This window comes from Chlorocebus sabaeus, chromosome 20 (genome assembly GCF_047675955.1).
Source record: "Chlorocebus sabaeus isolate Y175 chromosome 20, mChlSab1.0.hap1, whole genome shotgun sequence".
NCBI lineage: Eukaryota > Metazoa > Chordata > Mammalia > Primates > Cercopithecidae > Chlorocebus > Chlorocebus sabaeus.
Window position 1 is genome coordinate 116,820,477 of NC_132923.1, and position 14,606 is coordinate 116,835,082.

The 14,606-nt window shown below is 52.5% G+C and overlaps 1 protein-coding gene across 1 annotated transcript in view; it reads left to right on the forward strand.

The window, feature by feature from the left end:
- The window catches only part of PLA2G2C (phospholipase A2 group IIC), a 23,866-nt gene extending 15,668 nt beyond the window's left edge, over positions 1-8,198 (forward strand). The window contains exon 5 of the mRNA XM_073007748.1: positions 7,107-8,198. Within this exon, the coding sequence (XP_072863849.1) occupies positions 7,107-7,273 (167 nt within the window). The 3' untranslated portion in view covers positions 7,274-8,198. The remainder of the gene's footprint in view (positions 1-7,106) is intronic.
- Positions 8,199-14,606: the final 6,408 nt, after the last annotated feature.

The window sequence follows — 14,606 nt, forward strand, 5'->3', positions numbered from 1 at the left end:
ACTGAGTTGGAGCTCTCTGGTGTGGTCCTTCTCAGGCCTAAAGCAAAGTGTCTTTTCTGTGACACCTCCAAGGCCATGTTCAGGAGAGGGGAAGGGATCAGGGTCTGGTGGGAGGGCTGGGGAGAGGGGACTGGAGAAGTTGGCTGCCAGGGACCGAGTTTCCCATAGCCTCTTCCCGCCCGTCTTTGCCACAGGGGTGGGGATGCCCGGCTGGCCCAGCCCAAGCCTCCACCCTGGGCTCCTGTGGACTGACTGCACTTGCCAGGGCTGGCCTGGGCTCTCTGTACCCAGGGAAACTTCTCTATTCAATGCTCTTCACTCTCCCAGCCCAGGACCCCAGGAGATGAGGGAGAGTGGAGCAAAGGTTGAGGAGCAGAGGCTGGAACCCCAGGTAGTGGCACTGCTGGGCGGTGGTGGAAGGTGCCGGCAGAGGCTGGGAGTTGGACCAGAAAGTACATGGCCTGGGCTATACTTTCTTCCCACGTTGCCCCTGCAGAGCAGAAGCAGCCAGTTGCTCCTGAAGCCTTGATCAGGGCTCCTGAGTCCAGAGCCCTGCTCAGGGCACTAGCGTGGGAGGAGGCTTCCGCATCAGTACCAGGGCATCAGCACCCGCCTCCCCAGCTGACCCAGCCAGTGAGGACCAGGCCAGCCTCTGTCATCCCTATCCCCACCTCGCCAAGCCCCTGCCCCCAGGAGCAGGGCTGAGAGCCAGGTGATCTGGGTTCTAATCCAGAGTCTGCTGCTGACACGTGCTGAGCCCCAGGCCATTGATTTACTTGCCCCAGTATTGAGTGAGCGTCCACTGGGTACCGGCCCAGTGCCGGTGCTGTGCCAGGGGCCAGGGGCACAGAATAAAGCAGACCCAGTCCCTGCTCTTCTGGCGTTCACAGTCTTGTGGAAACTCCAGAGCTAAAGTGCCCTTAGAGATCATCCAGATCAGTCCCTCATTGTAGCAATGAAGAGACTGAGACCCACAGAGAGGACAAGTTTGATCCGAGAAACGGACAAGATTAAGATGCATGTGTCTTGAAACTTTTCAGTGCTCTGGAACATACCGTCTGGCCTGAGTTGTGTGGGCTTTGGTTTTCTCATCCATGAAATGGGTACAGTAACAGCAGCTATAGTGTATGAACCTCTGTGGTAGATGCTGTACACACAGCACCTGAACTCACATGATAAACCTCTGAGGTGAGCATTATCTCCCGTTATCAAGGAGGACTCTGAGGCTCAGAGAGGTTAAGCACGATCGCCAAGGTCACACAGCCAGGGAAAGAAGAGCTGGGATTCAAACCCCAGGCGCCCTGTCTCACACCAGCTTCCCCTGTGGAGGGTGCTGTGTGTGTGCATGATTGGAGGCCCTCACACAGTGTAAGTCTCAGGATCTGCAGCAAACTGGTCAGAATGCTCTGCCCTGGCCCAGGGAAGGAAAGAGGGGCAGATGGAGTTTGCTTCTCTGTAAGGCCCCGGAGCTTTGTGTTCCTGCTGAGAGGCCTCGGAGTCAGGCAGCACTGGGTCTGATTCTAGCTCCACCCTTTGTATTAATAGTTGTATTATTAGATTAATGTGTGAATCTCCTCACCTGTGAAATGGAGATAATGCCTATACTTCATAAGGCTGCTGGAAGGATTAGCTAAAGCAGCCCAGCTACAGGGGCTGGCCTACAGTAGGTGCTTCATTAATGCCCTTCTTTTTAGATGTAGAAATTCCTCTTTTTGTCCAAGTTTTCTTTTCTTCTTTGCTTACAGCACTGGGATTTTCTTTAATACTGTTTGTTTGAAGAGTCTGCTCTGTACTTGTGCCCATCAGGCTAAGGTCAGTGACCCCTTATGGAATAAAACCCCTTTCCTGACCAGGCACGGTGGCTCATACCTATAATCCCAGCACTTTGGGAGGCTGAGGTGGGGGGATCACTTGAGCCCAGGAGTTCAAGAACAGCCTGGGCAACACAGTGAGACCCCCGTCTCTACTAAACATACAAACGTTTAGCCAGGGGCGGTGGTGCATACCTGTAGTCCCAGCTACTCGAAAGGCTGAGATAGGAGGATCACCTGAGCCCGGGAGATGAGGCCACAGTGAGCTGTGGTTGTGCCACTGCACTCCAGCCTGGGCAACAGAGTGAGATCCTACCTCAAAAAAGAAAAACAAACAACAAAAAACCTATTTCCCTATCCTAATTGCACTTCCGTTCAAAGAGCTGCCCCTGCAAGAGTTAACCATCTCCCTAGCCTCCCCTGAATTCTGAAATCCTGCACCCAGGCCTGGTCCAGGTTGCCTAGCAACCAGGGGCTGCTCTGGGATGCAGTAGGTAAGCAGGGGAGGGAAAGGAAGAAAACAACTTGGTCTGTCCACAACTCTAAATGTCACTGAGAGATCAGTGCAGAGAAAGGCCTGTCACCAGAGCCCAGGGCCCAATTTGCCTGGTGGTGGGGACAGCTGCCCTCAGGCCACCTGGGAAGTGGTTACCCCTCCTTTTAGTGGGCTTACATAAGTACTTGGCATTTTTCCAAGGGACTTTAAGCTCACTCAGCAGTGACACCCCCTCCGCCCACATGCACATACATGTGTGGTACAGGGAGGACCCTGTGTGGGAGGCAGAGATGGGGTTTCAGCCAACTGAACCTCTATTATCTACATCTCCCGGCCTCGGACTGCCTCCCTCTGCCAAAGCGGGAAGATGAAAATGGCAACTGCCGGAATTTGTATTTTGCAAGGACTTTTCTCATTTACTGCTGAATATATTCCTCATCTCAGCCTCCACTCACTGACACGCTACCCACCGTCTCTCCCAGCATTCATCTCTGCCTGAAATGATCTTGTTTACTTCTCTGTGTCTGTGTGCATCGACTCTCCCCCCAGCTAGAAAGTTCCGTGAGAGCAGGGAGCAAGCCTGTCTTGTTTGAGGGCACTGGTTCTCATAGAGCCCACAGAGAACCGTACCTCTGGACTAGGCAGTGTGTGGGCTGCTGGCTTGCACCTCTACTCCCAGCTCCTAGCCACAGACCGGACACATGTTGGGAGCTCAATACTTGTTTGTTGAATGAGTAGATGAACAAAAAGCACTCATGAAATAGGCAGTGCACGTATCTTTACCACCATTTGAAAGCTGAGGAAACAGGCTTGGAGAGGGAAGCAACTTGCCTGAGACCCCAAAGCACAGAAGCAGCCTATCTGGCCCAAGAACCTGGCTTCCTGTCTCCTAGGGCTCAGCTGCTGGCACTGGCCTGTAGGCCATGTGAGTGTGGCCAGTAAGGTGGTCAGGAAGGAGCCCTTACTGCATGTTAGGGCCAGGAGATCAGCAATGAGGAGGACAAAATCCTTACCCGGAAGGAGCTTGCATTCCAAAAAGAACAAGAGACCGTAGCGTATTTATTAACAAAGACACATTCAGACAGGGCCAGGTGCTCTGAAGCACCTCAGACAAAGCGACAGGCTGCAGAATGACAGAGGTCGGGGGTCAAGGAGACAGAAGGGTGCCTGCTTTAGGGTGGTCGAAGAAGGCCTCTCTGGGGAGGTGGCATTTGGTCTGAGACCTCAGGGCCAATGTGCTAGGAGCAGAGGAGCCTTGGGAAGAAGGGAGATGAGGTTGGACAGGGGGAGACACGCGCCTTCTATGTCAATGCAAGGGAGTCATTGGAGCGTGTGAAGCAGAGGATGCTCTACTTTTGCCCCAGAAAGATCACTCTGGCTATGGTGCAGAGAAAGAAGAGTCAGGGAGGAGAGAAGGGCCCCATTAGGGGACTGTTGCAGAGCATTGGGAGGCACAACCACAGCCGGGATCAGCACGGTGACAGTGGGGATGGGAAGTGTCAGATGCCGGGAATGCTGTGCAGGTAGGGTCGGGGCCGGCAGGACCTGCTGATGGATTCATTGTGGGGTGTGAAGGGAACAGAGGCTGCATCCCAGGCTCCTGGCCTGAGTGGGGGTTCCGTGTGGGGTGTGAAGGGAACAGAGGCTGCATCCCAGGCTCCTGGCCTGAGTGGCTATAGATAGTGGCACCAAATACTGAGTTCGTGAAGATGGAGGAAGAGCTGATGATGAAGGCAGCAAGAGTTTGGCGTCAGTCACCCTGAGTTTGAGACACGTGTCAGACATGTAAGGGGAAGGCAGGTGGACACGTGCTTATTGAAGTCCGGAGCCCAAGGGAGAGGTGTGGTCTGCAGCGGAGAAATTGGGAGTATTCAGAGTTCTGACACTGAACAAGAACACCCCTGAGAGAATTCAGAGACAACCAGGGCTGAGGCGAGGAGCTCAGACCGGGACCTGGGCCAGCCACAGGCAGGAATGCAGACTTGTTGCCTCTACTTATTTGTGGAAATGTAGTTCATGCAGCAAGAAAGGTGTTCCGAAGCCCTCCTTTCCTTTCTTCATACCTCAGTTTCTCCATTAGCACATTAAAAGATGCAAGGTCTAGAGTTAAGCTTGTTTTTAAAAGGCGGCTTCCAAAGATGGTTTTTCTTGGCCTGGGACTGTCTCATCATCCAGGTCATGAAAGGCCCGGTCCATGGTTGAGAAATGCCACAGAAGCGACAGTCCACCGCAAAAGACTACTGCTCCAGATCAATTCTGGAAGGCCTGGGGATAGGGCAGGTCACTGAAGTAGAACTGGATGTCAGATGCATGCATTAGAAAGGACAGGAAGACCAAATGAGAAAGGGAGAGGGGGCAGGGAGAAAGGAAGGAGGGTTAGAGACTCGAGACGAAGGAAACAAGAGATGGAGAAGAAGGGAGGACCAGAAGACAGTGAGATCAACAGAAAGAGAGAGGGATGAGAAAGAAGGTGGCTGAGGAAGATGAGAAAAGTTTCCAGGGCGACAGCAACTGCACCAGGCCCTCTGGTTGGACAGTGAGGCTAGCTGGGGGGCCTGAGTTCAAGTAACCCTCACCCCCTGAGACAGTGGGGGGCTACCTGGGGAACTGGGCTTGATGCATCTGGAAGGATTTTCACAGAGGCCGGAGGGGGAGTGGGAGGGCAGAGGGCACCCAGGCGCTACAACAGTGGGAGCAGCGAGAGCCGCAAAACCGGAGAGCCAGAGGAGTGAACATCCCTGGCAGATTTCCTGCGGGCGAGCAGAGGGGACAGGAAGCTCGGCGGTGTTGGCACAATGTGAGAAGTTCCAGGGAGGCGTGGGAGGACGGCTTCTGCAGGACGCAGACTTTGCAGAGGGAGAGTAGCAAACAGACTGACTGCAGCCAGCTCGGCCGGCTCCACAGGGCGCTGCTTTTTCTCCATGTGAAGCTGGAGTGCATCACCCTGAGAATAGCAGCAAGCACCCATAGGGCACCTTCTTTGTGCCAGGCACATGCAGACCACTCGTTGGTAGACACCAGCGATCCTCACCACCACCCCAGGAATGGGACACTGTCATGTGTTTCTGAAATGATTAGGTTTTAGCAGCATTTCATAGACGAGGAACCTGAAGCTAACTTGCCCAAGGTCACAAACCAGGGCGTCTGGTGGCCTCCCCTCCTCACTGCCAATCCTGAGAGCAGACTAGGGTGGAGTTATCTGGGTAGAGGAAGCTGTACCTGAGAGCCCTAAACACACACGCACACATATACACACATACATGCACACAACACATGCACACGCACGCACATACACGCACATGCACAGATGGACACATACCTGCACGCACATGCACACAGTGCTACAGCTCTGATTAGTAGGTAAATAAAACGTCCCCATCTAGTGGTGACTTGGCCAAAGTGCAGACACTCAACCCCAAAGGTCCATAGAGGCTTCATTCATTTCTTCTCTTATTCTTCATTCATGGTTTCTATTGAGCATCTGCTTTGTGCAGCATCTGTTCTGGATGCTGGGGACATTGTGATGAGCCAGATGAGGTCCCAGCAGCACACAGTTTATGCTTCTTTGAGGGGAGGCAGGCATAAGCCAGGAAACCAATAAGAGAAGTTCAGTAAAAAGCACAGTGAGTGAGACAAACGGGTATGGAGGGCGTGGCCAGAGAGAGCTTTAGTTCAGGCAGTCAGGAAGCGCCTCTCTGAGGAGGTGAAATGTGACCAAGCCTCAAACAGTGGCAGGGATCCCACCGCTTGCAGATCCTTGGGAGAAGCATTTTAGTCAAAAGCAACAGCAAGTCCAAAGGCCCAGGAACAAGGCAGAGCAAGACCTGTGACATGAAACAGCCTGGTGTGCCCAGAGCAGGGAGGCTGGGAGAGTGGAGGGGGAGGGTGATGAGGGTGGAGAGGCTGGTGAGGGTGGCATCCCGGCAAGTGTGCCTGGCCATGGAGGCCACGGGAGGAGTCAACCTGTCTTTCCCGAATAGGAAACCACACTGGGGCTGTAAGCCAGAGAGTGAACGTAACTCAGGTTACAGTTTGAGATGGTCCCTGCTTATTTCGTTGCATGAAGGAGGAAGAGCTGTTGATGACAGGGATTTGGGCAGTGGCCAAAGAGATGGAGAGAACAGGGCAGAGCATGGGCTATTTTAAACACAGAGAAGATTAGCGGGAACTGCTGGCAGACCGGATGTGAAATGTGGAAGGAGCAGGAGCAGCGAGGTCGACTCCTGGTTTCCTGAGAATGTGGGTGAATCACGGGCCCACAGGCAGAGGGAGCACTAGGATGTCAGGGGTTCCCTTGTGAATGCCTCAAGTTGGAGATGCCTAAGACATCCAAGTGAGATGTCAAGCAGGCAGCTGGAAATAGGAGATGAGCTCTGGGAAAATGCTCTGTCACCCTGGCCTGTGCACTGCCCGGGTGAACTCACTCAGGGCCCCTCCATGCATCCCACACCCCCCTCCTCCTGCTTCCTTCTAGGCTTCTCCTCACTGCAGCACTCATGGGATGCTCAGATGTGATCAGGAAAGGGCTTGGGGATGCAGGGAAGCTGTGGCTGAGAGCCCTAAACACACACATGCACACGCACACACACATACACAGACACATGCACACACGAGCATACACACGCACACATGCACACAAATGCATATGCACACACATGCATACATGTATCCCTTTCAGTGGCTTTCCTTTCTGTCCTCAACTCTTGGCCCCTTGCAGTGAGCTCCCTGCTCTCCCCAGTCTTGGAACCAAACCCTGGGGCTGGGCTGGGAGCCCCCAGTGACCCTCTGTGTCTCTGCAGGTGGATGCACCCTTGGTCCTGGTGCCGGCTGCCACTGCGGGCTGAAGGCCTGTGAATGTGACAAGCAATCTGTGCACTGCTTCAAAGAGAGCCTGCCTACCTATGAGAAAAACTTCAAGCAGTTCTCCAGCCGGCCCAGGTGTGGCAGACGTAAGCCCCGGTGCTAGGGACACCACAGGGTCCTCCTCGTCATCCAGCATCTGCTCTAGTGTTGCTCTTCCGGGAAGCCTTCTCAGATCATCCCCGACAGGCCCCTGTTCTTCCCCTTGGAGGGAGGACAAAATGTCTCCTGCAGGGCAGCTCACCATTCAGCATTCTGACCAAGGGGACTCCTCAGCATCGGAGGACTGGAGAGCAGAAATGGGAAAGACGAGATCCCTGCCCTGAAGGAGCTGGCATTCTGTGGAGCGGGGAGGACTACAAATGCGTGAATATAGAAGTAAGAGACACATTAGACTGTAGTAAGTGCTATGATGTAGTAAAACAAAGGGACGGGATAGGGATGCACCCGACCCCACATCCCAGGGTTTCCAAGAGGGGAGAGGCCCCAGGATCTACCCCAAACTCTCTCTTCACCCCAACTGCAAACCAGGACGCGGAGCAGACTTGAGCGCCAGGCCCACACCCAGCTCTAGCTGGGAACAAAGCCACCACTTTCCTTGCCTCCCTGTGTCCTTACTTTTTATGATGTCATTCTTAGCTTTTCTTATCAAGAGGCAGAATCTGTTTTCCCCACCCTGAGAATCTGAACTGGTCTTGTGGGTTAGTTCGGTCAACAGAATGTTGTGGGAGGGATGGTTTACCAGTTTTGAGCTGGGCCTCAGGAGGTCTAGGGCACGTCTACTCTCTCTTAGGATAGCTGCCCCCACCCTGTGAAAAAGCCTGGGCTAGCCTGCTGGAGGATGACAGCCCACCTGGATCAGTTGTCTCAGCTGATTTCAGACACGTGAGAGAGAGCTCAGTGAGACTCAGCTTGTAGCTGACTACAAATGCATGAGGGAACCTGGCTGAGACCAAAACAACTGTCCAGCTGAGCCCAGGCTAAACTGCCAGCGTGCAGAATTGTGAGCTAAATAAAGGCTGCTCTTCTAAGTCACTGGGTTTTGGTATGGTTTGTTAGGTAGCCATAACTAACTGGTGTAATTGATCCTCATTCCCTTATTCACTGAGAGTGATGGGTTCTCAGCCCTGAGCTGGACTTGGAGGTCATGGAAATGTCGTGGACATGGCCTTTGTTCCTTACCTTGAAGGTGCGGAAGGAAGTCAAGTTCATGGAATAATGGAGAATACACAGCTGTAATCGTTTGCTTGTTCAGGCAACACACATTTATGGAGCATTTACTATGTGCCAGGCACAGTGCCAGGCAGTCGGGATTCAGAGATTTAAAGAAAACAAACACAAATCAGGTCTAAAACTCCTGGGGAGAATGCTGAGAGTGGTACCAGCTTGTAGGAATTCAGACACAAGATCTGGATTGAAAAACGGACAGATGTGACGACAGAAAAGGACACCAGATGGGGAGGGTCAGCGGAGGGTCTGGGGGCCCCGGCTCCTGCACTTTGGCTGGCTCAGCTTGTACTATCATGTGGGTGACTGGCCTGCTCTTCTCCCACACACACACATGGGTGGAAATTGCAACTGCAGATGGGCAGCGTGAGGTTTATGAACATCAGGGAGATTGTTAAGCCGACCATGAGGGAAGCAGCTGTAGAAAGGTGGGCATGGAACCAAGATGGCCAGGCCCAAGCCAGCAGGCACCCCCCCCACCTCGGGGATCCTGACCACCACAGAGACCAGCTCCAGACTGTGAAGGTGCCTGGCTGACTGACACAGTGGAGGAAGAGGGGCGAGGGCCAGGCTTAGCGTGGGGGACAGGGTTCCCATGTGAGATACAGGCCATCTTTTTCAAAAAATGTTTTGAGACAGAGTCTCGCTCTGCCTTCCAGGATGGAGGGCAGTGGAATGATCACGGCTCACTGCAACCTCTGCCTCCCGGGTTCAAGCGATTCTCCTGCCTCAGCCTCCCAAGTAGCTGGGATTACAGGCGCCCACCACCACGCCTGGCTAATTTTTGTATTTTTAGTAGAGACAGCGTTTCGTCATGTTGGCCAGGCTGGTCTGGAACTCCTAACCTCAATTGATCCACCCACCTCAGCCTCCCAAAGCGCTGGGATTACAGGCAGGAGCCACTGCGCCTGGCCCCAGGCCATCTTTTTCACTCCCTCCTCTCTTCCATCCCCCAAACCTATAAGATAGAAATGATGGGCCCTTGATGGTATGCAAGCCCCATTTGTTTGGCACTGATGCCCTGATTCTCGGAGAGCTGAGGTGGGAGGGTAGAGGGATGTACAGACTCTCGCTGGGAAAGCCTGCTGTCCTCAAAAGGAAATCATCCATTCCATAAGCACATGTTACTGAAGACCTACTCCAAGCCAGGCCCTCTGCACCAGACTCCACGGAGCTCTCAGACCAAAGGGAAAACACGTAAGCAGGGGATTGCAGAACAGGCTGGGGGTGCTGGGATTGGGGTGGGCTTGGGGAACAATGCCCACCTCCTGGAGGGTGAGGGAAGGTTTCCTGAGGACTGCTGGGGGTCTGACATCCAATCTGAGACTTGATGAGGAGGACTTAGGAGGGCTGGTGGGGCCATGCAGAGCCTCCCAGGTTGAGGGTTGGGGAAAAGCAGCATATGTCTATGCAAGCTCCTTGTCCACCTGCCTCACCCATCTCCGCCGAGGGCTCTTCATCATTGGTCCCTGCAGCCCAATAACCTGGGTGATGAATTCTCATATTCTGCATCCCACACCCAATCTGTTGGCACTACCTACAAAATGCATCTAGATTCTGTATTTATAAAATGTTTCCATCAAATGTTTACATGGAAAAAAGAGAGGGGGAAAAACCTAGAAGCTGGCCACTTCTTATGACTTTCACTGCCATCTTCTTGGGTGGGAGCCACCATCACTGGTGCCTGGGTCACTGCAGCTGCTCTATGTCATTCTCTCTGCACCCACACTCGGCCCCTCCGTCTCTTCCTCACACAGCAGTCAGCCAGCAGTGACCGAGCCTGGCACTCTCTGCTCAGACCCTCGGTGGCTCCCACTGGGCTGTCTTTACAGTGCCACCCCTTCAAGTCTGGACTGGAATCGCACCTTCTTGATGAGGCTTATGCTGACCACCCTATTCAATCCTGCCCTCTCCCACCAGGGTTGCCCATCCTCTCTGCCCTCCTCCTTATTCATCTGATGAAAACTGGGGACCAGGGGAGGGGACTGGTGACTTGTTGCGGGTCACCAGCTAGTGCCCAGCAGGGCTGGAATGTGAACCCCTGTCTTCTGATTCCTGATGTCTTACTTCCCACCCACTTTCTCAAAATGAGGAAGTTGGATCTGATGCCCTCTGAGTCTCAAGCTCTGGAGTTGGAGTTCAAACCCTGTGTTTGTTGCAAGACCTTGAGTCATTTACTTGGCTCATCTGGGCCTCAGTTTCCTCCCTGCAGAAGCAAAGCTATGAATAGTCCCCACCGCAGCAGGATGAGCCGCCGACAAAACCCCTCAGACACCGGGTTAAGGAAGGATTTGGCTTTATTCGGCCAGGAGCTTTGGCAGACTCTCATCTCAATGGCTGGGAGCTTCAGCAGACTCTTGTCTCAAGAACCAAGCTCCCCAAAGACAGAGTTCCTGGCCCTTTTAACTTACAACTCTAAGGGGTTCCACGTGAAAGAGTCGTGATAGATTGAGAGCACATGTGGTTAGAGTGGGGGGTTAATCTTCTAACCTCAGGCCTGGTCATCAGTGGCACCGGCTAGTCTTGCCACTGACTTCACTTCTGTTGTTTTTCAACTTTTACTTCCTCCTCCTCTTCAGAGACAGGAGACAGTAAGAGAAATGGCTTCTCTCCTCATTCCCCCCTTTGAGAACCTCACTCACTAGTGAGAGTTCTCACTCTCATCTTCACTACCCAGGTCTTCCTGCCAGTCCAGTTCCATTGATTCCTAGAGTTGCATACTGTCGTGTTTTCCAACAGGGATCAAGTAGTTCTAATGGGTTATAGCACACATCAGGCTGGTCACTTCCTGGGCTGCATACTTTGTACTGGGTGGCATTATACACACAAGTCCCTTTTAAACAAAAGGACTATTTTAACTTTTTGCCCTGTCTCAGTCTGAGGAAGGTCAATTGAAGTCCTTACTGTACAAGTCCAAAATTTAAGGAAAATGAGTCCAACAATGAGTTTCCTCATGCTTCGGCCATGTGCTGACTAGTCAATTTCTGGGTGTGACTGGAGCAGGGCTTGTCATCTTCTTCAAAGTCACCTTGCATGGGTTGTCCAGGCTTGGTCTCACCTCCCAGGTCTCAGATGCTACAGGTTTTAAATGGCTGTGGTGGATCCAGGCTGGGATTCCTTCTACTTTTACAGCTGTGGGAGTGGTCAAAATGATGGTCTGGGGTCCTTTCCACTATGGCTGCAAGGAGGCTATGTTCTAATCCTTGATCCATACCCGATCACCTGGGGAGAAAGGGTGAACTGGGGAGAATAAGCTAACAGGGCACCTCTCATTTACCCAGGCTGAAATTGTTTGTGTAATTTTCCCTCAAACCTGTAGCTGTCGCTGTAACTCAATTTCACCTAGCTCTTGAGGAGTGCCCGGGAGTCCCCGTAGTATGGAGGGGCCTATGACATAATATTTCATAAGGGGAATATCCTGTTCTTTTAGAAGGGGTACATCTAATCTTAAACAATATCATAGGGAGAGCTTATACCAACTTTAATCCTGTTTCTTGACACACTTTCCCTAAACTATTTTTGATAGTCCGATTCATCCGTTCCACCTTTCCGGAACTCTGTCGTCGGTAAGTGGTATGTAGTCTCCATGTGATCCCCAATACCTTTGCTGTCTTCTGTACCAAGTCAGCTACAAACGCCGGCCCGTTGTCCGAGCTGATTCGTAAGGGCAGTCTAAACCTAGGGATAAGATCTCGGAGAAGCACACGGGTTCCTTCACGAGCTTTCCCAGTTCGTGTTGAATAGGCCTCTACCCACCCAGAGTATGCACACACTAGAACTAGCAAATACTTGTTACCGCCACATTTGGGCATCTCGGTGAAGTCTACTTGGAGATCTTCAAAGGGGGCTGCTCCATAAGCTTGTATGCTGGGCGGAACGGTTGGACCTTGCCTAGCATTGTGCTGCTGGCAGGTGACACACTGCTGCACCACTGTTTTGGCAAGGGCTGACAGATATGAGATGTAGAAGTACTGGCCCAACAACTTTTCAAGTGACTCTTGGCCTAAGTGGGTGGTCTCATGCACAGCCAACACAACTGTGGCTCCTAGCAGTTGTGGCACGGCTATTCTTCTGTCCAATAACCAGATGCATCCCTCTTCTACCACCTGCCCTCCCTCTGCCTGGAGAAAGTCCTTCTCTTCTTTAGAATAAGTAGGTACAAGGTCAGGTGCCTGAGGGAGCAGGGGGGCTGTGACTGATGCCCAGTACGGGATGGATGCTGCTTTTCGAGCCTCTAAGTCAGCTTGGGAGTTCCCCGAGGCAATCAAGGTAGAAGCTCGCTGGTGTCCTCTGCAGTGCAGAGAGCACGGGCTTCCGTACTGCTCTGCCTCTAATAATTGCAGGATCTCTTGCTGATACTTTATGTGTTTTCCCCCAGAGTTCAACAGGCCTTTTTCTTTACATAACACCCCATGCACTTGGAGGGTTAAGAAGGCATACTGAGAGACAGTATATATATTTACAGTCTTACCTTCACTTAGCTATAAGGCCCGAATTAAAGCAATGAGTTCGGCCTTCTGGGCTGAAGTACCCCGGGGCAACCATTTGGCTTCAATGACAGCGGCGTCCAGGGTTACCACTGCATATCCCGCACACCTCTCTCCTTGTGGGTTGACAAAGCTGCTCCTGTCCACATACAGTTCCCAGTCTACTGATGTCCAAGGATAGTCTCAGAGGTCAGGCCTGCTAGAATAAACTGTGTCCAACACCTCTACACAGTTATGTTCAACTGGGCTCTCTGATACAGGGAGTAAGGTGGCAGAGTTCAAGGTGTTGCAAACTTCAATGGTTATGTGGGGATTTTCACAGAGCAAGCTTTGGTACCTAGTTAGTCTAGCATTCTTTAGCCAATGATGTCCTTTGGTATTCATTAAAGTGATCACCACAGCATGGGGGGCCTTTATGTTCAGGTTTTGCCCAAGAGTTAGTTTATCCGCTTGTGCTAGCGGGGAAGTTGCTGCCAAGGCCCTCAAACATGGGGGCTAACCTTTAGAAACTCCATCTAGCTGTGTGGACAGGTAAGCTACCAGTCTTGGCCAGGGCCCCACCATCTGGGTTAAAACTCCAACCGCCATCTTTTCTCTCTCTGACACATACAGTGTTAATGGCTTCGTCAGGTCAGGTAGCCCCAGGGCTGGAGCTGACATGAGCTTCTCTTTTAACTCATGACAAGCTCATTGCTATTGGGACTCCCATTCGAAAGGTTCTTTGTTACCGCCCTTTGTGACCTCGCACAGAGGTTTGGCCAGTACTGCAAAGTTTGGGATCCATAACCGCAGAACCCCACAGCTCCTAAGAATTCTCTCACCTGCCTTCTGGTCTTAGGCTCCAGCAGGTTGCAAATGACCTGCTTTCTCTCTGATCCCAGACTGCACTCCCCCTGTCAGAGAGTAAATCCCAAGTAACATACCTGCTGTCAACAGATCTGAGCTTTCTTTTTGGACACCTTATACCCATAGTACTCCAGGTGCCAGAGCAGGGTATCCATTCTCTTGGCGCACCCGACCGCTGTGGGGTGTCCCGGCAGGAGGTCATCGACATACTGGAGCAACACGCAGCCTAGGTCCCTGGTGGGAAACTTTTGCAGGTCTCGAGCCAGGGCCTCCCCGAAGATGTTGGGGGGGGGGGTTCTTGAACCCTTGGGGAAGCCAGATCCAAGGGTACTGAGTGGTAACACCTGACCCCAGATCTTCCCACTAAAAGGCAAACAGTTTCTGGCTCTCAGGGGCTAGTCTGATGCTAAAGAAAGTGTCCTTCAGGTCCAGGCAGGTGAACCAGCTGTCCTCAGCTGGCAGCAACCCCAGCAATGTGTACAGGTTAAGTACTGTTGGGTGTAAAGTCACTGTAGCTTGATTGACCAAGTGCAAGTCCTGTACTGGCCTGTAGGCCTTGGTCCCTGGCTTGGGAACAGGCAGGAGGGGAGTGTTCCATGGAGACCGACATGGGACTATAATTCCAAAGGCCCTCAGGCACTTGAGGATGGACCTGGATACAGAGCTTCTCTGGGGACCGGGTACTATTTTTGCCTGACTGGCTGGGCCTCAGGCTTAACTTCTATGAGTACGGGGGCCTGGTTGATTGCCAACTCTGGAGTGTTGTCTTCCGCTCACACCCTTGGCCACCACTTAGCCAGAGCTGGTCCTATCCCTTGGCCTGGCTCAGTTAAGAAGAGTCTCCATTCCTCCTACTGAGAACCTGTAAGGGCGATGATG